The sequence below is a fragment of the Pelophylax lessonae genome (assembly GCF_965119305.1).
Source record: "Pelophylax lessonae genome assembly, chromosome: 3".
Lineage (NCBI taxonomy): Eukaryota > Metazoa > Chordata > Amphibia > Anura > Ranidae > Pelophylax > Pelophylax lessonae.
Window position 1 is genome coordinate 431,413,828 of NC_138770.1, and position 25,367 is coordinate 431,439,194.

The window sequence follows — 25,367 nt, forward strand, 5'->3', positions numbered from 1 at the left end:
TTTTCATGTGCCTATTTTGCTTTTTCGGTGCCATGTTGCCAAAAGGCCTGTGCTGTGACTTGCATTTATGCTTGTCAGTCATTACAATTATAGTGTGCATTTAACATGGTAAACACATGACTGAGGGACCTGCAGAATGCGGAGGCTCCGGTTATCTATAAAACATTAAACACTTGACCTATCACTCCTTCCAAAATGACCAAATGACATATTTTATTAGGTAAGCAATCTGGTAAGCAGAATGTATCTGCCACCCAATCAAAGGCAACTACACCGGCTCAGGGACAAATAACTACTTGCGTACTACCAGATACAACCAAATTAATACCCCGATGTTACCACCGTATTGTTAGGAAGGGACACCCATACCTCAGATTGGCCCAACCCACAATTTTCCACAATTATTTAACCAGGACTGCCTTCAAAGACCCAATAGACCCCCTGCCTGCTGCTATGACATGAAAATAAAAGGACCAAGAAATTGAATGGCAAGCTAAGAACATAAGAACCGAAAATCCACAAACAAATACCCCAGCACCTTGAGACAGTAGGAGGCTCCTCTAAACCAAAACAAACAAGGGAGGGAAGGTGGGAGAAAACTGTCTGATGTTGTAATGAGCTCCGACTGAGTTCTGACATGATTCCCCCCTCCTCTCTACCCACTACAGGACACACCCTCTGCCTTGAACTCCTCAATCTGGTAAGCAAAATGCATCATTCTAAATCACCCCAATAATACTCCGCCTCTTCTGTAGGCCCCAGTCATGTTGGCCCTCCTCCTAGTTTCACTCAGCTCCAGGCCATATAATTGACTGAGGGACTTGAAAAATTTTGAGGCTCCGGTTATCTATAAAACATTAAACACTTGACCTATCCCTCCTTCCAAAATGACCAGATGACACATTTTATATGGAGTCAATGGCCATAGCAGCCTTTTTATTACAAACCATTAAATACAACTTTAGCAATATTTCCAGGCATTGGGCCTGACATGGGTCTGCCTTGGTCACCGGTAACACCAACAGCACATTTAAACTGACTTCCCAAGTGTGAGATCTTAGTCAAAGAACAGTCCGGCATCTTTGGTTTGTTTTGTTTATTTGATATAGGGATGGGAGAAGGGAATGAGTGGGATACTCCTCTGGTTCACCTAGGTACAAATTGGGACACTTGAGAAAAAATGCCTTTCAACGCTGACTTGATGCCGGCTGGATGCCGACCAATGCTTGCTGGCGCTTGAAATCACTGACTTGCTTGCACTGTCCTGAAGACTGACTTCTGACACTCTGGTTAGCTCAAAAGACTGACACTGCTCCCTCAAGTACCTCCTGACTGAGGTAGCCTTTAACACTGCTGCAACTCTCAACACTGTACACTGCACGCTGTACACTTCCACTGTACACTGAATACTTCAGGGCCCAAGCACTGACACCCCCTTTACTCTTCAGGGTCAACACTGGCACCCCCCTTTCCTTTGCTCCTGCATCGGCTAGCTAACTCCAGCATCCCTCTGACCTTCTCCGGAGTGGTCCCCTCTCACTAGACAGACCCCCAGGGGCAGTTTGCAGTACTCAGGACTGGGAATGCTTTCCTGAAACCCATCCCCTTTCAGCTCCGCTGGTCCTCAGCAAACTGGATCCTCTCTGCAGCTCAGCTCAGCCCTCTGTCCCCTCAGGTAAGCCGTCTGGGACACCTGGATCCTCTTGACAGGAGGAGAGACAGCCACACTCTCCCTCCTGGGACTATGCTTCCCGCCAAAGACGCTGCGTCATGTGCTCCCCTAAAACTTATACCCACTCCCAGAATTCTGTGTGGCAAAATCTGCATTTCTGGGGTAGATACAAGCCTGGGTGTGCCATTGGCCGGGTTTCCTCCACTGCCCAATGAGAGCCCTCATTAAGCACAGTGGGGAGACTCCCCAGTCTCAACAGCCACACCTGGGAACCATTACAACCTAGCTGAAAACCATGGCCCTGCTGATAAGCAGACAAGGCCTACTACACTTTACCTAGCACGTACCTTGTAGGGTGCTACACAACATTCATAAGAAAACAAGTTTATATATTACAGTCAATGCATATCAAATAAACCAACTTCAGCTTATTCCCGGTCTAGGGTCTATGAAGGCCTATATACTCACGATTAACTGGTTGTATCTGCCACCCAATCAAAGGCCCCCAGCCACAACTACTCTGGTTCAGAGACAATTAACTACTTACGTACTACCAGATAAAACCTAATCAATACCCCGAATTGTTAGGAAGGGACACCCATACCTGAGATAGGCCAACCCACAATTTTCCACAATTATTTACCAGCACCACCTTCAAAGGCCCAATAGACCCCCTGCTTGCTGCTACAACAAGAAAAAAAAAGGACCAAGAAACTGAATGGCAAGCCAACAACATATGAACCGAAAACTCGCTAACAAATACCTCAGCACCTTGAGACAATGGGAAGCTCCTCTAAACAAAACAAACAAGGGAGGGAGGATGGGGGAAAACTGTCTGATGCATTGATGAACTCCAACTGAGCTCTGACACGATCCCACCTCCTCTCTACCCACTACAGGACACACCCTCTGCCTTGAACTCCTCAATCTGGTAAGCAGAATGCATCATTGTAAATCATCCCACTAATACTCCGCCTCTTCTGCAGGTCCTGTCATGTTGGCCCTCCTCCTAGTTTCACTCAGCTCCAGGCAATATACTTTTCCTGCTGCTATCCTTACCTGCATCAGCCCCATAGGCTCCATTCACACCTGAACGTATCGATTTACTGGCATTTTTTCAAGGTGTTTTTTTAATCTTCTTTGCAGTTTTTTACAAGCTTTTTTAAAGAGTTTTAATAGCATTTACAAGTATTTTATACCTTCAAGTGTTTTCGTTTAGCCAATAAAAAGCACTAAGGAGAGGAAAGGAAATTAGGGGTGGAGAGCTGCTGTTTGAGCAGAAAATGAGCAACAAAACGCTCGTAAAAAAAAAAAAAAAACGTTCAAATCAGGCATTTCTATTGAACTTTATGGGGCCAAAAGTGCTTGTAGAGCTACAAGCAGGAAATCGCTCAGGAGGGCCTTACTAAAACTGGAGCACACAGAATCTGGTGCAGCTGTTCATAGAAACCAGTCAGCTTCTAGGTTTAGCCCTCTTTCACATTGAATGCAGCTTTCAAATTATGCGACTTCATTTGAACTAGCACCATTTTAAAGCTGCATTTCAGTCTGACTTTGAGGGCAACTTCAAAGACATCTGTGGAGGATCATGCACAGATGTCTATTGAAGTCGCCCCCAGAAGTCACCAAAAGTAGTGCAGGAACTATATTGGAAAACAGTGCTGTGCCGCAAAGTCGGCATCGCACCGATTGAGACAGTGCCATTAGAAGCAATAGGCGACGATTTGACATGCAATTTGACCTGTCAAATCGTCCGATGTCAATAGGGGCTAATTGTCAATTATGAATTATTATTAATTATTGGCAACGTTTAATTTAACCAGCTGAAGTTGAAACTGATTGGTTACTATGAACAGCTGCACCAGATTCTCTGTGCACCAGTTTTAGTAAACTTCCCCATAGTGTCTGCCAGCTCTGTTTAACTATAGCTGCTTTCATTTTTATTCATCTCAGGGCCTAATTTACACTAGCAAAATGTAACTGCATATATGTGCATCGTACTAAACTAAAAAAAAAAAAAAAAAAAGTCTGCAAGGTTTTTTACATGCAAAAAGCGTGTGCAATTTTTTTTTTCAGATTTTGTAGGAAACACGGTAATGGATATAAAAAAAAGAAAACTGGTGTGTTATATAAAAAATGCACATTGGGAGATTTGCCAGTACAGTGTAAAGACACCACATTTCTGGGGTCCCAGATGTCCAAGAGCTGCATGCAGCCACTCATAGACATGAGTAGATGAAGGCTTCTGTATGCAGTTATGCACCCTAATTTCCATAAAGTAGTGCACTTTAGGTCATTTAGTACATTTCGTTTTAGCTTCTTTAGGCAAATAGCTGCATACAGCCACCTTCACACATTCATGTCTATGGGTGGCTGTACATAGCCCTAAGAAATCTGGGACACCAGAAATAAGCAGTGTCTTTATGCTACAGCGACAAATGCACCAATATCCATGTGGCCTTAAAGCGGAGTTCCACCCAAAAGTGGAACTTCCGCTCTTTTGCCCCCCCCCCCCCCCCATCTGGTGCCACATTTGGCACCTTTCAGGGGGGAGGGAGAACAGGATCCTGTTTTTGACAGGTACCCTTCCCCACTTCCGGTATACGGTGCCGTGGCGCCGTCCCTCGGAAGTTCGGCCCCCTTCTCCTTCCTCCGCCATCCAGCCAATAGGAATGCACAGCGCGCTTCACGCATGTGCACTAGGGGCCCGCCCGTGAAGCCGCAAGGCTTAACTGCTGGTTTCCCTCACCGGCAATGGCGGCGGCAGCACCCGACAGCCGATGGAAACATTGGCTGCAGTGCTGACATCGCTGGACTCCAGGACAGGTAAGTGTCCTAATATTAAAAGACAGTATGTGTAGCTGCTGACTTTTAATTTTTGGAGGGGGAGGCGGAACTCCGCTTTAAAACAAAAGTTCTGGAAAGCAGAAAAAAAAAATCATACTCAGCTAGATGGCTGCAGCACTGGTCCCAGCTGCAGCTGTCCCCTGCCAGGTCTACACCAAGAACTGAGAGATCAAACAATGCTAATTGAGAGAGCAGGGACTGTCAGTCACCGCTCTCTGCTCTGCCCCTCCATCACTCACTGGAGCCCCTGGCTGTGGAGGGGGCAAGAGCAGCTGGCTCAGGCATGCGGAGAGGCTAATCCAGCTGCCGGTCTAGGCTTCTGGGTGTAACCCTTATTTCTGTAAAGTCGAGATCTTTCTCTAGCCTAGACTGGCTGAGTGACATTAGCCGACAGTGAACTTTGGCCCACTGTCAGCTGAGAACAGGTCACAGGAGTACAAAGCGAACTGCACTCCTGTGATTTATAGAAGACATATGACCAAAAACTTGGCTATACTTCCTTCTCCTTGAAGTTGAAGTAAAAAACACATAAAGACTGAGGTACCAAAACCTTCCTTTAAAACACTTCTACATTATGTTTAAATAATATAAATGAATCAGTCAGAACTGATGGCAGTTCTGAGGCAGAACTAATATAGAACTATGTCAATTCGTTTAGGGACTATCCTTTTATTGAAGTCAATGCAAAATTATCAAATCATAAAAATAAAAATAGAATTTACCAAATGTTTATCATCACACCTCAGCGGTAATATGAGCATTTTACTATAAGAAAGAAAGTAAGGTTACCTTTCCAGCTGCATCCTTCACTGCTTTCTCTAGAATATCCATGTTTTTATTCATTAAGTCCAGGGCCTCCTGTGCTGAAACCGGTATTGTTGTGTCTTCTGGAAGTATAACAGCATGTTCATAGACTGCGCCGATGAATTTCTTCAACGTTTTGCTCTCGGCAGCACAGAGCAGCAATGAAAACAAAACATAGCCAGCGATCATGGTGTTCGCCTGTGTATACCTGAAGGAATGCTCAGGATTTCAGACCTTTAACACAGTTATCAGTTCTAGTTATGTAAATAGTTTTTTTACATCACTTTGAAAGGTTATTGCACAACAAACAAGACAGCACTACAAAAATCCCTTTAGGATCTTCTGCACAACACAGCCTTTGTCAATTGTGAAGATGATTATGGATTTGGCTTGTTATCACTTTGGGAGTGGCACATATTAATAATTGGACTGAGACATTGTATTCGCACTTTGGGGATGCGGTATGCATGCTTTGCACTTTTTTGAATAACAAAAGGCATCAAAATTGGACACTTTATATTAGTGATCGACCGTTATCGTTTTTTTAATGCAGATACCGATACCGATATTTTGGTCATCGGATATTCGTATCGGCCAATATCGGCCAATATTTTTGGACATGTAAAAAAAAAAATGTTTATTTTTTATTTTTTCACAAGTACTCTTCGTGGAGGGATCTGGGGGTCTAAGGGACCCCAATGCCCTCCTCGGCACTGAAAAGCATTCAAAACGCCAAGTTTGGCTGTTTTGAATGCTGTCAGTTTTTTTTAATTTGGCGCCGGGTACCCGGAAGTGATGTAATGACATCACTTCCAGGTTTTTTACATGGAGACCAGATCAGAGCCGAATGCGGCTTTGATCGGGTCTTCGGCGGCCGTGCAGGTAGGATGCTTGGGTCTCTCGGTGGGACGGGAGACCTGGGCGAGCCAGGGAAGGCGGCGGGAGGGGGGGGGACGTCCCCTCCCACTCCTTGTAATGATAGCCGAGCGGCTTCTCAGCTATGGACGCCGGTACCGGGGTGATGCCTTTAGCTGCAGGCATCACTCTGGTACAGCACTTTCCCGAAATATCGACAATATCGGTAACCTCAGGTTTCCGATTCCGATATATCAGGGAAAGTGCATATCGGCCCCCAATATATCGGTGGTGCCGATAATCGGTCAATCCCTACTTTTTATATGATTTTTTATTTGTATGTGTAGCACTGTCCTCGTAGGGCTTGCTGTGTGATAACTTCTTGGGCCTTCTCTTATTACCTGCAGACAATCACTAAGTGTACAGTTTCCACATTCATCCTTACTTAATAAACAGTCCAGGGTTTTTTTTTTTTTTTGTGGAACTTGGAAGGGAATAGTGGGATACTCCAACTTCCACTATTTACAGTTAATAAGGACAACTCTCACTTGGCTATTCACCTTGACTGACACCCGTCCACTGACTCTACTAGCTGAAGGGATGGCCCTCTCAGGACAGGCCCCATGACACAGATCTGTTCTCACTATATGCAGAATCAGATCCTTTTCAGTGTCTCCGTTCCAGTCAGCTCTGCAGGACCTCTGGGTTCAGTTCCTCTCTGACTCTCAGGCCCTCAGGTCTACCACCTGAGGCAGCATGGCAACTTTTACAGAGGGGCAGCCGAGGAGGGGACTGAGGGTGGCTGCTGCACACAGAAGGTTTATTATCTTAATGCATAGAATATTTTTAAGAGAAGCCCCTTTCGGAAATGACAGGTGATAATTACATAGCTAGTGAGGTTGAAAAAAGACACCATTCCATCCAGTTCAACCTATGGTGAGGGTGTGTGTGTGTGTGTGTTTGCTGTCAATAGCAAATCGTATACCCCTTTTTGAAACTATCGATGCTCCCTGCTGTTACCACTCCTTGTGGAAGAGAATTCCACACCCTTACCGCTCTGATGGTAAAGAACCCTTTACGCAGTTTAAAGTTAAAACACTTCCCTTCTAATTTTAGTGAATGGCCACATGTCTTTTTAAATTCCCTTTTCACTGAAAAGTTTGTTACCTATGCTGGGGTCACCAGTACGGTATTTTTAAATTGATATCATATCCCCTTTCAAGCGTCTCCTCTCCAGAGAGAATAAGTTCAATGCTTCTAGTCTTTGCTCATAGCTTAAGTCCTCCATTCCCTTTATTAGCTTCTCTGGACTCTCTCCAGTTCCAGGACATCCTTCCTGAGGACTGGTGCCCAGAACTGGATGACATACTTAAGATGCGGCCGGACCAGAGTCTTGTAGAGTGGGAAAACTATCATTTTATCTCTGGAGTGAATCCCCTTTTTTATTCATACCTGTACTCTCTTCAGGAGATGACTGGCAACTTTCAGCCCAGGAGGCCCATGGTGCAGTGACTCAGCCCCCCTCCCACTCCCCCTCTTCCGTGCCTCCTCCTGACCCCCATTCCAGGATGAAGCTTTGCTCCAGGTACTCCCTACTTACTGGCCGAATCTAGGTTTCTGACCTGGCCAGCAGGGGGCGGTTTGGGGGACCTGGGACAGCCTGGTTGGGGCTAGGGGAGGAGAGTCTCCAGTGGGGGATGGAACCAGCCTCTGCTTAGGCACAGTTTACACCATCCATGCTAGGGGGAGGCCTGCGCTATGTCCTTGTCTTCATCCCACACTCAATAGGTCAGCGGTGGGGAATTTTAACTTCTCTTCACCTGGAATCCTTTAGGCATGTCTGTGGCAGAAGCAGTGCAGTCTTTTTACGGGGCATCATGCCATAGCTGAGCTTGTCGTCTACTAGGACCCCCAGGTCCTTTTCCATCTTAGATTCCCCTAAAGGTTCTCCTCCTAGTGAGTAACTTTCTTTCATTTCTGTTCATTTCTGGCACCAAAACGCATTACCTTACATTTTTCAACATTAAACCTCATTTGCCATGTAGATGCTCACCCCATTATTTTGTTCAGGTCTTCTTGTAAGGTTTCCACATCTTGTGTTGAAGTTATGGCCCTGCCTAGTTTAGTATCGTCCGCAAATACTGAGACAGAGCTATTTATCCCATCCTCTAGATTGTTTATGAGTAGGGTTGAGCGAACTCGCACTGTACTGTTCGGGATCGTACCAGACTTTTGGGTATTCGTTACCCGGACACGGACCCGAACATTTCACTGTATGTTCGGGATACTGTCCGTTGTTCGGTAATGTTATTTGATGTTTTGGCGGCGGTTTTAATGCTGCGGTTTCAACAGGTGCAAGGCAGCCAATCAGCAAGCGTTTAACTAGTGTGCCCTTAGAAGCCATCACAGCCATGCCTACTAATGGCATGGCTGTGATTGGCCAGTGCAGCATGTGACCCAGCCTCGATAGCTAAGACTCTAAGCTGGAGTCACATAGCGCTGCACGTCACTCTGCTCTAACTACTGTAGGGACAGGTTCCTGATGCTGCTGAGGTATCTACATTGATTGTATTGTGTGGGGGTGCAGTGCATGATCTTTTTGCCTTGAGGGAGAGATAGGAGATTATTGTAGGGGCAGGCTGGAGATTGCTTTCAGGGAAAGAATGGGAAGAATCTTCTTTAATCAGACAGCGATCTACATTTATTGTATTGTGTGGGGCTGCAGTGCACAATCTTTTTGCCCTGACCTGAGCCCAGTGAGGAGGAGGAGGGAGAAAAAAAAAACTTTTATCAGTCTGTTAGGCGTGCGGCGTGTAGCGGCCATGTAATGCAAGCTCAGTGCATATGTGTCTGCTTAATCTGCATTTAAAAAAGAAAAAAATCTTTCATAATTTACATAGACATACAGTGTTTAGATACTGTTTTTTCTAATCTGCTCTTCAAAAAGCACCAATGTAAGGGGAAAATAATTATTTTTCAGTATTTAGGGGAAAAAAAATAGTTTTTCATTCAAATTTTTTTTTTTATTATTCAATAGCGGAATAGAACAACAACAGTATCCAACCTGTTAGGCGTGCGGTGTGTAGCAACCATCCATGTAATGCAAGCTCAGTGCATATGTGTCTGCTTAATCGGCATTTAAAAAAGAAAAAAACTTTTTTCCTTCATATTTTACTTTGACATACATTGTTTAGACACTGCGTTTGTAATCTGCTCTTCAAAAAGCACCAATGTATGGGGAAAATAATTATTTTTCAGTATTTAGGGAAAAAAAATATTTTTCAGTTTTTTATTCATACTTTACTGTGACACTGTCATACAGCGTTTAGACACTGCTGTTCAAATCTGCTCTTCAAAAATCACCATTTAAAGGGAAAAATATAAATTTTTCATTCATATGTTACAGTGCGATACACCCATTGGATACTGTTGTTGTATTCCGCTTATCAATAAAAACCCATTTAGGGGAAAAAAATGTAATTGCGGCCTAGTCTGCATATGTTACAGTGAGCTACACCCATTGGATACTGTTGTTGTATTCCGCTTATCAATAAAAACCCATTTAGGGGGAAAAAAATAAATTGCAGCCTAGTCTGCATATTTTACTCTGAGATACACCCTTTGTAAACTGTTGTTCTATTCCGCTATTCAATAAACACCCATTTAGGGAAAAAATATTAAATTGTGGCCTAGTCTGTATCTGTACATGTGAGATACACCATTTAGATACTGTTGTTCTATTCCGCTATTCAATAAACACCCATTTAGGGAAAAAATATTAAATTGCGGCCTAGTCTGTATCTGTACGTGTGAGATACACCCTTTAGATACTGTTGTTCTCTTCTGCTATTCAATAAACACCCATTTAGGGAAAACAAATTGTGGCCTAGTCTGCATATGTTACAGTGAGATACACCCATTGGATACTGTTGTTCTATTCCGCTATTCAATAAACACCCATTTAGGGAAAAAAATAAATTGCGGCCTAGTCTGCATATGTTACAGCGCAACAAGGCACACAGGTCTCGCATGGAGGCCCAGTTATTGGTGGTGAAGTGGTGCTGTTCTGCAGAGCGACTCATGCGTGCGTGCTGCAGCTGAAACTCCACTATGGCCTACTGCTGCTCGCACAGTATGGCCAGCATGTGCAAGGTGGACTTCCACCTTGTGGGCACGTCACATATGAGGCGGTGAGCGGGAAGGCTGAAGTTACGCTGCAGCGCTGACAGGCGAGCAGCAGCAGGGTAAGAACACCGAAAGTGCACAGACGGCCCGCAATTTCTGCAGCAGCTCTGACATATCGGGGTCATTTCTAAGGAACCTCTACAACCACCAAATTCAGCACATGCGCCAGGCAAGGGATGTGTGTCAAACCGGCTAGGCCCAGAGCTGCTGCGAGATTTCGCCCATTATCGCACACCACCAGGCCGGGCTTGAGGCTCACTGGCAGCAACCACTCATCGGTCTGCTGTTGAATGCCCCTCCACAACTCCTGCGCGGTGTGTGGTTTTCTTCCCCAAACAGGCAAGTTTTAAAACTGCCTGCTGTCGTTTACTCCTGGCTGTGCTGAAGTTGGTGGTGAAGGTGTTACGCTGATCGGATGAGGAGGCGGTAGAGGATGAGTAAGCGGAGTAGGAGGAGTTAGGAACAGGAGGCAAACTGAAGCGAACTGCAATCCTCGGTGGTGGAAGGACATGCGCCAAACTGCTATCTGCCTCAGGCCCAGCCGCCACTGCATTTACCCAGTGTGCTGTTAGGGAGATATAGCGTTCCTGACCGTGCTTACTGGTCCACGTATCCGTAGTTAGGTGGACCTTGCCCCAGATGGCGTTGCGCAGTGCACACCTGATTTTGCCACCCACTTGGTTGTGCAGGGAAGGGATGGCTTGCCTGGAAAAGTAGTGGCGGCTGGGCATGACATATTGTGGAACAGCCACCGCCATAAGGCTTTTAAAACTCTGCGTCTCCACCAGACGGAATGACAGCATTTCAAAGGCCAGGAATTTTGAAATGCTGGCATTCAGGGCCAGGGATCGTGGGTGGGTAGGGGGGTACTTCCTCTTCCACTCCAGTGTTTGGGAGATAGAAACCTGAACGTTTCCACGGGACATTGTGGAGATGATTGTTGGTGACCCAGGTGGTGGTGTTGCTGGCAGATCCTCTGTTTGCGGGGTGGCAGGTGCCGGTCTCATTACAGAGGTGGATAAAGAGGCCGAGACTGCAGCAGAAGAGGAAGCAGGAAGAGCCAAAGACCTTTCTTGGTTTTTGAGGTGTCTACTCCACTGCAGCTCGTGCTTTGCACTTAGATGCCTGGTCATGCAGGTTGTGCTCAGGTTGAGAAGGTTTATGCCTTGCTTCAGGCTCTTATTGCACAGCGTGCAAACCTGTCATCAGCACATTGTCTAAAGAACTGCCACGCTAGGGAACTCCTTAGAGCTGGCTTTGGTGTGCTCGGTCCCTTGCTGCGTTGGGCAGTAGCAGTCGTAGTGTCTAGGGCACGCCCGCTCCTCTTTTGCACCCTGCTTCCTCTTCTGCTGTGCTGGTGGCTCTGGGCGACCACCGCCTCTTCCTCCAAACTACTCAGGTCACCTGTATGATATTCATTCCATGTGGGGTCGAGGACCTCATCGTCCTCCACATCATCTTCCACCCAGTCTTCACCCCCTACCCTCCTTGTTGGTCTCCACAATTCGGAATTCCGCAGCAGTTGGCACCTGTGTTTCGTCATCATCCGAGACATGCTGTGATGGTCCTCCCATGTACTCATCTTGAGACATAAGTGGTTGGGCATCAGTGCACTCAATCTCTTCCACTTCTGGGGCAAGGCTAGGTGGATGGCCCTGGGAAACCATGCTAACAGAGTCATCAAAAAGAAGAAGAGACTGCTGCATGACTTGGGGCTCAGACTGCTTGGCTGATTTGCAAGGTAAAAGATGAGGTAAAAGATTGATGTACATCGGCTGCAGGAGCCAACTCTGACCTTTCAGCAGAAGACTAGGTGGGAGACAATGTGAAGGAACTGGAGGCACTGTCAGCAACCCAATCTACTATCGCCTGTACTTGTTCTGGCTTCAACATTTGTAGAGGCGCATTAGGCCCTACCAAATACTGCTGTAAGATTCTGCCGCCTACTCGCAGCTGAGAAAGGTGTTTCACTTGTGTGTGTAGCTGGCACAGATTGGCCACGTCCTCTTCTTGCAACAGGAGCTCCACCAGCAGCACCACGATCCTGCACTAACATGGTGGAGCAGTATGTGTGCACATGCCTAGAAGTACTGAATGACGGGTCTGCCCCCTTCAACTTCTGGTTCTCCAAATTGGGCACATGGCCTGAGCTTGCCCTTTACGCCTTAGAGGTGCTGGCCTGCCCTGCAGCCAGTGTATTATCTGAACGTGTATTTAGCATGGCTGGGGGCGTTATCACAGACAAGCGCAGCCGCCTGTCTAGAGCCAATGTGGACAAGCTCACGTTCATTAAAATGAACCAGGCATGGATCCCACAGGACTTGTCCGTACCTTGTGCAGAATAGACATGTATACCGGCCTTACCCAGCCATTGTTGTATTTGATCTTTCTAACTCTTTTGGGGGTGTACCCGAATTTAAAAATAAATAAAATTAAAAACAAAAACTTGTGTTGGCTACCTCGTCCTCCTCCACCGCCGCTTTCACCTACACCGTCACATCCCCCGCCACCTCAACCTCCTACTCCATATGGGCCTCGTCCTCCTCCTACATCATTCAAGATTATTATTTTTTATTTTTCTGTTTTTTTTATATTATTTTAAGTTATTTCCCTATCCACATTTGTTTGCAGAGCACTTGCCATGCCCTCAAGAAGATTTTGCTGCCATTTGCAGCCCTCTAGCCTTTTCCATGTGTTTTTTAGAGCCATTTTAGCGCTCAAAATTTCGGGTCACCATTGACTTCAATGGGGTTTGGGATCGGGGTAAAGTTCGGGTTAAGTCCGGGTCACGAACCCAGACTTTTTTTTCAAGTTTGGCTGGACCCGGACATCCAGGTGTTTGATCAACTCTAGGACAGATCCTCGGGGGACCCTAATTTCCACAACAGACCATTCAGAGCGCTCCCTGTTTATCACCACCCTCTGGACTCACCCCTGAAGCCAGTTTTCAATCCAGGTACTCACCCTATGGTCCACACCTACGTACCTTAGTTTGTACAGTAAACGTTTGTGGGGGACTATATCAAATGCCTTTGCAAAGTCCAGATACACCACATCCACAGGCCTTCCTTTATCTAGATGGTAGCTCAATTCTTCATAGAAGGTTAATAGATTGGTCTGGCAAGAACGATTCTTCATGAATCCATGCTGATTACTACTGATGATATTGTTTTTATTACTAAAATCTTGCCTATAGTCCCTTATCATCCACTCCAATAGCTTGCAGACTATTGATGTTAGGCTAACTGGCCTGTAGTTCCCTGGGATATATCTCTGCCCTTTTTTTCTGTTCTTTTTTTTCCAGTAAAATTTTATTGAGAATAAAGGGTTGATATACAACAAAGGTATACATACAACCAGCTTAATTGTAACAAATATCTAGTTACAGATATAATATATGTCAGGAGCATTGTATACAAGAAACGAAAATAACAGGGTGGTTATATATAAAAAGAAAAAAAATGAAAACTTTAAATCGCTAAACTAATCCTCACCCGCAGGGAGTCCTGCGCTATTGCTTTGTAGATTAATCAGACAGTGAGGGGGCCAATGTCAGCTCTCTATAGCTATCAGACTTAAGTCTCAATTTTTTGGTAGATGAGTCTCGTGTATAGAGGGGGAGGGAGACGAGAGAGACGATAATTAATGGTGATTATGTATAGAAGGATGCATGCCCTTTTTAAAATATTGGTGCCACGTTGGCTTTTCTCCACTCAGCTGGTACCATTCCCGTCAGTAGACTGTCCATAAAAATTAGGAACAATGGTCTGGCTATCACCTGGCTGAGTTCCTTAAGGACGCTCAGGTGTAAGCCACCCAGTCTTGGTGATTAATTTGTCTCCATTACCTTTTTCTATCGGATTATAAAATCTCTCACGTGAGAGAGTAAGCACCCCAAAGGGAGATTCGGGGCCCCAGTGCTGGCTAACTGTACTTAGACTCACTTTAGATAGTGTTTTCTTTAACTTTCAGTCAGGTTCCCAAGTTAGTTTGTTGTTCTCTATAATAGATTATATTGTATCTCTTGTTACAATTATGTGCTGCTTTAGAGGTTCTATTGAATTGTTTTATCATCGTTGCGTATTCCACTCATTTTTGTCTCTGCAGGGCTTTTGTCTGTTCATGAAATCCAAATTAAAGCCATGTGTGTGTGTGACGGGGGAGTGTGGTGCTTCTCTCTAGAGTCGTGGAAACTGGGAATCGGGGACCAGACAAAACAACAGATTCTTTAGGGGTGAGCACCACATCAGTTCAGCATGAAGGCCACCTTTGGCCACTTTCATCACCAACACACATACAAAACACAAAAAAATAATAATAGATAATACTTTTATTAATAGATTTTTTTTAAATATGCTGTTATTGATCTTTCCTCCAGTTTGTATTATTTTAGGACAGCAAAGAAACATTCAAATCTTCTGGATCCTTCTTATAATTTCTACCCAGGAGAGTTACACTGAGAAGTGCATGTGAAGATATATTTGCATTGCTTGCCAAGCGCCCATCGTTTAATACCTAGAGTAGCACAGTGAACAGAAAGAATATAAGAAGCAGCTGATCCTACATTTTACTTGTAATTATGAATAATATTATTAAACAATTTTAGCAATCTGAATGTTAAAATTAAAATTTAAGTTTGCTCTAAAACTAAAATCTCTAAATCTGCTTGCATGCATAATCTAAGACTAACCTATCTAGCCTTGTAAAGAAGAAATTGCTATACATGCCATTTCTGAAGCCGATCATGTCCGGTCTCCAGCAGCGGAAGCTTTGAGTAGGACACAGCCGACAACGGCTGGGAAATTACATTACCCATAGAGTTACTATGGGGCTTCCATTGTCGGCTGCCTCCTCTGCATCCGCCTGCACAGAGAAGCCACCGCTAACAGTTCAGCGTAGGACTAGAACGGAGCGGCTTCAGAAAAGGTATGTATAGGGATTTTTTATTTACAGGGCTAGATAGGTTAGTCTTAGATTGTGGATGCAGTAAGATTTAGAGATTTTCCTTTTCGGGTAAACTTCTACTTTAAAGGGTATGTAAACCCTAAATCTATTTTACAGTGACTATCAATTATTAGAAATATTGTTAAATTGTAACAAACCCAATGGTAAAATTAAGAAAACATTCAAAGATGTCACTTATTAAAAAAAAAAACATGTTTATATATTATTTTGGGGATAATTCTTGTTTGTCCTCTACCTTTTTATGTTTACTTTACTCCTCTTCTACCCTACTCTATTTTTCCATTCTAATAAGCTGGTTCTGAAGGCATCCACAATTCTTTCTCCACTTCTCTATATAGGCCTAAGTTTGAATTGTTGGCCAACGTGACCAGTTGTATTTATGGGAGAGGGATGGTTAAGAAAAAGATGCCCAAGTGTGTGTGTTTTTGTATTTATTTAATTTTATAAAATGAAATGAGTTATGCAGTTAGTTTTGTAAGGATGGACTTTATTGTTTATGTCAAATCAGACACTCTTTCATGCTGTAATTTAAACTATAAAAATAAAAGTATAGATGTACTCCAGCAAACCTCAATTATGCAGCAGCCCAATACCTAAAGCACTAAAGCATGAGGCTATGTTAAAGAGGGTAGCATCAGTAACGCTAAACAAGATATGCTAAGCAACCATGTAATGAAAATTGGTTTCAGATAAGGTGGTTTTAGTATCTCTGAAACAGGTTACCTCTTAGAATAGTTGCACGCTATATTTACTACAGTTTAGGGCACCTTCACAATTTAGCATTGCATTATGTTGCTTTTTAATGGGCTTCCAAAGCACCACAAAACAGCAAAAATTAGACCTGAAGTAAATCTTTAATGTAACCCACTGCAGGTCCATTAGTACATGGCATACTTGTATGGAGTGCCATTCAGAATGAGTGGTATGCATTACCTTGCATTGTATTTTAGTATTAGTAATATGTAGAGACAGGGCATAGGAAAGTCATTGTCTTCTTACACTTCAAAAGACTTGGCAAACTTCCTCTGTACTGCAATTTTTTTATGTAAAATTGTGTTGGATTCAATTTCTGTTTCCTATTGAGGGCTTAAGCTGCCTATGGTTGGTTTCAAGTCATCAGGTGGCCATACTGTCTGGACAGACCAGGTCTAAGGAGGTATATGTCAGTGCATAAAGCAGCACTTGAAATAAAACACTGCATCTATTGCTTTTAGAAGAAGTACACTCTGGATCTGGCCCAGCCCACACAGTGGAAATTAATATATGTAAACCAGAAGGAAAATGCACACAAACCCGGAGAATGTAGAAGCAAAATGCAAGCAAACCAGAAGTAAAACTCATATGTTTTTTAACCTGTACCCAGGAAAATAGAAAGCACGGCATCACCAAAACAGGACAACTGGCATGTAAAACTGTCTCACCATTCGGGCCTGTTAGACCTGACTTGTGTCGTGTTAACGGGTTAAGTCTTGTAGTAGTGTAATGGTATGGGGAGTATTTTCTGGCGCACATTAGACCTTGTATTACCAATTGTGTATCATATGAATGACAAGAATTCCTGACTATCTCTATAGGTACTAGATGAAGGTGAATTTATCTAAAGTAGCCTATTATTGTAAAGCTGAAAAAAGAGAAGAAAATCAGTCATATCTGAGCCAGAGGCTCTAAGTGATCTGCAAAGAATTGCCTCAACTTACATCTTTCCTATGTGCTAGACTGGTTGGATTTTAGTGTGAGATGCAAGATAGAGTACAGAATAATAATATAAGTGCAGGAAATTTGTCCCTTTAAAACGACAGATTATGTATAGGGAGAAGTACAAAAAAAAAAAAAAAAAAAAAAGAACAAATACACCTATAAGGCAAAAAAAAACTTGTACTAAAATGTAAGTAATGATGAAACATCACCCATTCCAAAATGTTCTGTTTCAAATGCCACTTTTTGCATTAACATACCTTCTTAGACCCAGTCTACCTAGACAGTATGATAACCTGCTGACATGGAACCATCCACAGGCAGCTTACTGTAACTCTTTAATAAGAAACAGAAGTTAAATCCAAACTAATTTTCTTCAGCTTTTTGCAGTACAGAGGATGTTTTCAAGTATTTGAAGTATAAGGAGACAATGACTTTCCTAAACCCTGTCTCTTTGAAAAACAAACACTGACTGGGGAAACATGAAAGGTGTGGGGAGAGTCTAGCTGGGACTAAACTAACTAGCAATAAACAGGAGAGGAATACAGAGGAAAATACTAAAATAATCTTAAAACTAGTTGTAGTGGACAGAAACCACCACTAGATGTCAGCATACTATAAAACAATAACAACCTAATGTAGTTCAAAACAATACAGAAGAATTACATAAAAGCGGGGCAGAACACAATATATACACAGCTTAAAGGAGTTGTAAAGTCAGAAGGTTTTTTATCTTAATGCATTCTATGCAATAAGATAAAAAAAACCCTTCTGTGTGTGCTCAGCCTACCTAACACTTACCTGAGATCCTCTCTGTCCAGCGATGTCCAAGAGTGTCTCAGCCATCTGAGATTCTCTCGTGATTGGCTGGGACACAGCCATTGGCTGCCACTGCTGTCAAAGTCAGCTAGCCAATCAGGAGAGAAATGGGACGGGGCCAGGTCAGGACTCTGTGTCTGAATGGACACAGGGAGCTGTGAATCGGCTCGGGTGCCCCCATAGCAAGCTGCTTGCTGTGGGGGCACTGGACAGGAGGGAGGGGCCAGGAGCACAGAAGAGGGACCTGAGAAGAGGAGGATCCGGGCTGCTCTATGCAAATCCTCTGCAACAGAGCTGGTAAGTTTGTTATTTTTATAGGAAAAAAAACAAGACTTTGCAATCGCTTTAACACACTAGTACATATCTGTGTTGTTAAGTTATATGCACTTCATACTTTCTAAAGACTGAAAAGCAATTTATATCAAATCTACACGTTGCTAAAAATGAATGTCCCCAGTCACTGTTGTGCTAATTTGTGCTCTTGTCAACCTGACTTTATGTTACCGAAATGTCATGCTAACAATTTATTCAAACTGTCTTTGTTCCCCCGTGTCTGTCACAATGCAGCATCAAAAGGAGAATAAAGCTCTACTAAAGTGTTTGGAAAAGTTCACTTTGAACTTTACCATTCTGCTACGTTATAAAAAAGTCGTAATATTTTAATCGCCGATTATGTTTTGGGATAAATATATGAAGGTGCAAAAATAACATAAATCTTGGGTTGGGAAAAATTACAAGAAAATTAATTTGTTCTCTTTTTTCTATTTCCAATAAAAACAAAATAAAATTATATGTATCCAAATGTACTACCAAGTTAAGGCACTATCTGCCTTGAAAAAAAACAATGTTTAACACATTAGGGTAGACTAACAAACGTAAAAGATATAAAGTGTGGAATCGAGACATTGTTGAAATGAAAAGAAAAACGATCTGAGATTCAAGGGGATTTAGGTAGAAAGGCCAGGGGACTACAGTGGTTAAGCAAAAGAAAACTATGCGGGACTGAAAACACTCATTCTACAAAATATATCTGTATTGGTAACCCACAACAGGACAAAGGAGCTAAATATAAAAGAGGAAAAAGTGCATTTCTCTCTTTAAAATTCACATAAGCAAATACATAAGACATTTGTACTGGGGGGGGGGGGGGGGCAGAGAGCTGGTGACTGATAGTATAGGTATGGACTCCAGAGAGAGATATTATTTTGCCCCTGTACAAATCATTAGTAAGACATCATATGGAATATGCAGTTCAGTTTTGGGCACCAGTTCCTATAAAGGATACCGGGGAACTGGAGAAAGTGCAGAGAAGAGCAATCAAACTCATAGGATTCATGGAGGAACTCAGCTATGAGGAAAGATTAGAGGCACTGAATTTATTCTCTCCTGAGAAGAGGAGATTAAGGGGGGATATGATCAACATGTATAAATACATAAGTGTTCAATATAGTGAACTTGGTGCTGAGTTATTCACTTTAAGGTCATCACAGAGGACAAGGGGGCACTCTTTACATCTAGAGGAAAAGAGATTTCGTCTCCAAATACGGAAAGGGTTTTTCACAGTAAGAGCTGTGAAAATGTGGAATAGACTCCCTCCAGAGGTGGTTCCGGCCAGCTCAGTAGATTACTTTAAAAAAAGGCCTGGATTCTTTCCTAGTTGTACGTAATACATAATATGACTAGGTACTAATATTTATAAGTTGATCCAGGGAATATCCGATTGCCTCTTGGGGAATCAGGAAGGAATTTTTCCCCTGCTGTAGCAAATTTGATCATGCTTTGATGGGGGGTTTGTTTTCCTCTGGATCAACTGTGGGTATAGGATTGTGTTTATGGGATTGTATGGTTGTGTTTTCTTTTTTGTTTTTTTATTGGTTGAGTCAGATGAACTTGTGTCTTTTTTCAACCTGACTGACTATGTAACTATGTAACTGCTGGTACCAAGTCGTGTTTCCAAAACACTACACAGTCACAGGGATCAGTTTATTGTCTTTACTAACAAGCCCCCAGGACAACTGCCACCTTCCAGCTTCCTCCTCAGTGAGTGAGACAGCACCTCTGTGGACCAGATCTCCTGTGGTGAGGTTCTGCCATTGGCTCCAAGCAAAGTCCCTCCAGACCCTCAGCTCTGACACCTCTGAGGTCTCTAGAGTAGCTGCATCGCCCATGGGCTGCCTGAGGACAGCAGTGCTTTTGGCTCTAGAACCCTCCTAGGGAGAAAGAACCCAGCTCTCCAGTGTTTCAGACCATTTATCACCATTCCAGACCCCTTCTGGACACTCCTCTCCAGGGATTAGCTGGAGCCTGTTACATGTTCAGGAAAGTTATTTAGAATTTCCCACCCAATGCTCTGAAAGCTTCTTCAAGTGGCGGGGGTGGGGGGGGGGGGGGAGCAATCAAACTCCCAGCCTGTGAAACCTTGTACAGATCAGGACAAATGATCACTGCTCCCTCGATTACAGGAGGAGCCAAAACTAGGTATTCCAAGCATCCCACGCTATGAAGGTGCTACATATTTTTAACAGTTTTTTTCAACATATTTGGTATTTTCTCAACACAACATCACCTTATATAATATTATATTGAGGATGATATTGTTGCACAGTATCATGCAAAAAATAAGAATAATTGCTCAGGTAGTGAAAGGTTTAATATTCCAATAAAGCACCAATACATAATGAGTGAACCATTGTAGTTATTGATTACCTCAAACAGTTCAGGTGCCAGTTTAACACCACTTAGCAGAACCTCTGGAAACACATGGGAGGAGTTAAATGTACCGCTGACAGAAAATGATTCAAATTTGGTGACAGCAGTTTCCGGAGCTTCATCAAGAGACTCCAGACTGTTATACTTTAGTAAAGTACACACCTAAATAAGAAGAAAACAAATATATAATAAATACCAAAAAAAAGAAAACGACATACAAAAAATTATTTTAACTTAAAATTCTGAAAATCAAATAAGGGATCTATTTCCCAATTGCCTTATCAGTTCAAATGCCAAGGTATTTACAAAGGCTTAAAATTGTTAATGTGCAATTTGTACACCAAGGCTAACAAATATTGACCAGAGAGATGTATATCAGAGACTCTGGCTTACCGTACAATGAAGTAATAGAATATTTCGCAAGACATGACTTGAAAAATGTGTTGGCTCACAGCAGCTGATTTCCACTGTGAAGTTTCTCAGAAATAATTAGTGAGGCTCTTGTTTATTTCACACACTTTACTTGCCATGAATGCATAATACACTTTAAGGAGAAAATGAAGTGAATTTGTAGTTAACCTACAGTATTTTGAGCAATGATTAAGTCTCAGTTTCCACTACAGCGGCTACGAAGTCGTGCTACTTCTAGCGCGACTTCGTAGTGAAAGTAAACTGCGGCTTTCAGTGCGACTTGTCCCTCATTATAGAGGGAGGTCGCACTGAAGTTGGCTCAAAAGTAGTGCACAAACTACTTTTGAAGTCGCCGCAACTGAAGTCGCGGCAGTGAAACCGGGCCCGATTGAAACGAATGGCTTTTGACTTGCTGTGCGACTTGACATGTGTCAAGTCGCACAGCAAGTCGCACTAGTGGAAACCGGCCCTAAAGTCAATTTTTATGTGCGTCATAGGCTCCTAAAGGGTCATCGCTTAAGCCTCTCCTGACTCAGTAGAAAGATCCATAGAAGTCTTTAAAGCGTAACTCCACTTTTGTTGAGAAAAAAAAAATTCCCCTCTGGGTGATCTATGTACTGTACATTGCAAGTATTGTAACAAACTCTGTTGCAGATTTCTACCTTTTGTTGTTCTGAAGAAATCCCTGTGTGCTCTCCTGTGCCTCTGGTCTGAGTGGGTCTAATGGGAGTGGTTTCATAATTATCTATCAGCTGTGGCAGCTACAGAGCACTAATGAGGAAATCTGCTGGACCTGCATCCCTTTAGACTTGCTCCTATTGGGAGTATCTCACCAAAAATGACATTTTTATTGCAATGGATGCTAGAAATCTGACTTGTATCTTAGTGTAGACTTCTGAGAAAATCAGTGAGCCAATCACACAAGCAGGAAATGATGTTTCTGGGGGGTAGTCAGTACACATTCTGTGTACAGAACAGCTCCAGGTAGCCATATTGCATTACATTTTCTGAAAATTACAGTGGCTGGAAATTGAAAAGGAAAGGTAATTTTTAATAACATTCAATTACAATATGGTTTGTATCATAATTTTATACACTATATTGTTTTTCTTAATTTGCTATTTTTCCCCACGAAGGTAGAGTTACCCTTTAATTTACTTTATCTAATTGTACTGTTAAAAGTAGATATGCGCTTTCCCCGATATATCGGAATCGGCCTTTGGATTTACCGATACTGCCGATATTTAGGGAAAGTGCTTGTCCCGGTGTGATGCCTGCAGCTAGAGGCATCACTCCGGTACCCGTGTCCATAGCCAAATGTCGGCTGACTTGTAATGACAACTGATGCGGCTGAGAAGCCGCTCAGCTGTCATTACAAGGAGCGGGAGGGGATGTATCCCCCCCCTCCCACTGCCATCCTACCTCCACTGCTGCCGAAGAGAAGACCCGGGTCTCCATGTAAAAAAACCGGAAGTGATGTCATGGCATCACATCCGGGTACTTGGCGCTGAATTAAAAAAAACTGACAGCATTCAAAACAGCCAAACTTGGCGTTTTGAATGCTTTTCGGTGTCAAGGAGGGATTTGGGGTCTTTTAGACCCCCCAGATCCCTCCACAAGGAGTACCTTTATAAAAAAAAAAAAATAAAAAAAAAAAATTTATTTTACATGTCCGAAAATATCGGCAGATATCGGCCGATACAGATATCCGATGACCAAAATATCGGTATCTGCATTAAAAAAAAAACGATATTGGTCGATCACTAGTTAAAAGGATAGATGAACACCATCAGTAAAAATACTTATCTGACAGTATTGCTGTCATTTCTACCTTCAAGAAGAAAACACAAAAAGTTAACCTCTTAACCTGGCCATACACTAAAAAGTACTTCAAAATGCCATTTGGTTTTAACTTTCAAACTTGGAACCAATGGAATTTTCCAAATAAAAACCACATTCACAGTTAGGCTTTTGCTCATCCAATTGAAATTTCCCATCCTGTGCCTTTGATTTTGTTCATCACTAAGGTTGAAAACAATTGACAATTTAACCCCAATAACAATTAGAAAAATAAACGATTTTTCAGAAATCAACTTTTTTTCTGGATGAGCTCCCTTACTAAATAAAATTGTCATAAACAACTAAGATTTTTGTGTAAGAAAATCAACCACTGTACTAGACTATTCATAGACAGGTACAAGTTTCATGCAATGAGAGATCTGCCCATCCACACATGCAATGCTGAAACATTGAGACTAGCCACAGTATTCTACTAAACATGGCTGAGGTCTGGATTCAGAGCATGCGTTACTTGTAAACACTTGATTCAGTTTTCTCTGCAGAAAAAATAAATGTTTTTAGTGAATTAGATCCTTTTCAACATGTTGGAAAGTTGCTTTGCATGATACCAAGCGAATCAATCCTTAAAACCAATTGTTATCACCTTCAGTAAACCATTACATATTCTTAATTAGTTATCTCAAGTGCATTTTAATCTGTACATTGTTTACAATAATCATGCAGTTTATGACCTTATTTTATATGTACAGACCACCCACAGTACATTTAAGTCATGACTTTGACGTTAAATACCATTGTTATGGCAGCAGCTAGCTCCAGTATTTTTTTGTACTGCAGGTGATTCTGTGTCTTACAAAAGTGGTCCCAGTGGTGGTTTTGCCATGGGATCACTTTTATAGGCGGCAGGAGAAGAGACCCCCCCCCCCCTCCCCTCCCGTAAGCCCCGTAGCCAATCCTGTGTGTCCGGTGCCTGGGCAAGATGCCAAGAGAGGGCAAGATAGCCCCCACTCAGCTCTATGTCCTTTGAGGACCTGAGCGACATCTGATGTCAATTTCGCCTTTCGGCCTTAAGAGGATGATTTTTTTTTCTCCCCTTAAAGGCAAAATTCCTTTTTTTTTTTTAAATATAAAAGTGAGATCTGAGGTTTTTTTGACCCCAGATCTCTCAATAAAGAACACCTGTCATGTTTGTTTGTATTACAAGAGATGTTTACATTCCTATGGCGACATGACTTCGGGGCGACTTGAACAAGTCGCCGTGCACCGCGACTTCGGCGCGGCTTGCACTGACTTCACATAATGGAAGTCAATGCAAGTCGCTCCGACTTCGGCCAAAAGTAGTGCAGGAACATTTTTCTAAGTCGAAACGACTTGAGTCGCTCCTATTAGAACGGTTCCCATTGCACAGAATGGAGCATGACTTGTCAGGCGACCAAGTCGCCTGACAAGTCGGAGTAGTGTGAACCGGCACTTAAGGTACAGTGTTAAAAAAAAAGTCAAATAAATATGAAAACATTTTTTAAAGCACTTCACCCCTCCAAGCTCATGCGCAGAAGGGAACGCATACATAAGTCGTGCCCACATATGTAAACCATGTTCAAACTACACATGTGAGGTATCACCACGATCGTTGGAGTGGGAGCAATCATTCTAGCACTAGACTTCCTCTGTAATTTTAAAAAGGTAGCCTGTTAAAAAATTTTAAAGCGCCGCCTTTGGAGATTTTTAAGTACTGTAGCTTGTCGCCATTCCATGAGCGTACGCAATTTTAAAGCATTACATGGTAGGTATCTATTTACTCGGTGTAACATCCTCTTTCACACTATACAAAATAATTGGACTAACTTTACTCTTTGTAGGACTACTGCACAAATATGGTGGGACAGAAAATATTGCAACAACCGCCATTTTATTTAATTTTCTAGCAAAAAATATGAATTTAAATTTGTAAGCAAAAAGTTCCAGAAAGGGCCTGGTCTTAAAGTAGTTAAAACCCTGGTAACTGCTACTGGTGGTGTACAGAATAGATTTGTGATAATACCAGAAACACAGATATAAGTAAGCAGTTGAAAATCTGAAGATCAGTAAATAACCTGTGCTTCCTTTATATATGACATTTATTAAACATAAACCAGACTTTATTTATATACTTAGAGGGGACTTTCTTGGGCTGCCATTGCTGGGTTAGTCTAACTCTTCAGCTTTGCTTTACACTTCAAATGATTATAAAAAAAAAAAATGTATGTTATACTTACCTGCTCTTTGCACTTGATCTTGCACAGAGTGGCCCAATTCTCCTCTTCTAAGGTCCCTCTTCGGCTCTTCTGGCCCCTACATCCTGTTGACTGCCCCCACAGCAGGCAGATTTCTAAAGGCCCGTACACACGTACCGATCGTCGGCATACAAACGTCGGCGGACGAAAGATCTGCCGATTGTACGCGTGTTAGTATGGTGCCTCCGACAGATGTCTGCGCACAATCCGCGGACAAAAGTCTTTCGTGCAAACATGAAAATTTTTGTCTGCGGACACCAGAACGGACGATTGTTCGCCTGTCAGTACAGAATTCGGCCGACAGACCGCAGATTTGCAAGACTGGGCATGCT

The 25,367-nt window shown here is 42.8% G+C and overlaps 1 protein-coding gene across 1 annotated transcript in view; it reads right to left on the minus strand.

Moving 5' to 3' along the window:
* The window catches only part of LOC309550566 (uncharacterized protein), a 98,593-nt gene that overhangs the window by 29,287 nt on the left and 43,939 nt on the right, over positions 1–25,367 (minus strand). The window contains exons 6-8 of the mRNA XM_082250914.1: positions 20,549–20,713; positions 14,756–14,878; positions 5,309–5,542 (exon numbers count right to left, since the gene is read on the minus strand). Coding sequence (XP_082107040.1) covers positions 5,309–5,542; positions 14,756–14,878; positions 20,549–20,713 — 522 coding nt within the window. The remainder of the gene's footprint in view (positions 1–5,308; positions 5,543–14,755; positions 14,879–20,548; positions 20,714–25,367) is intronic.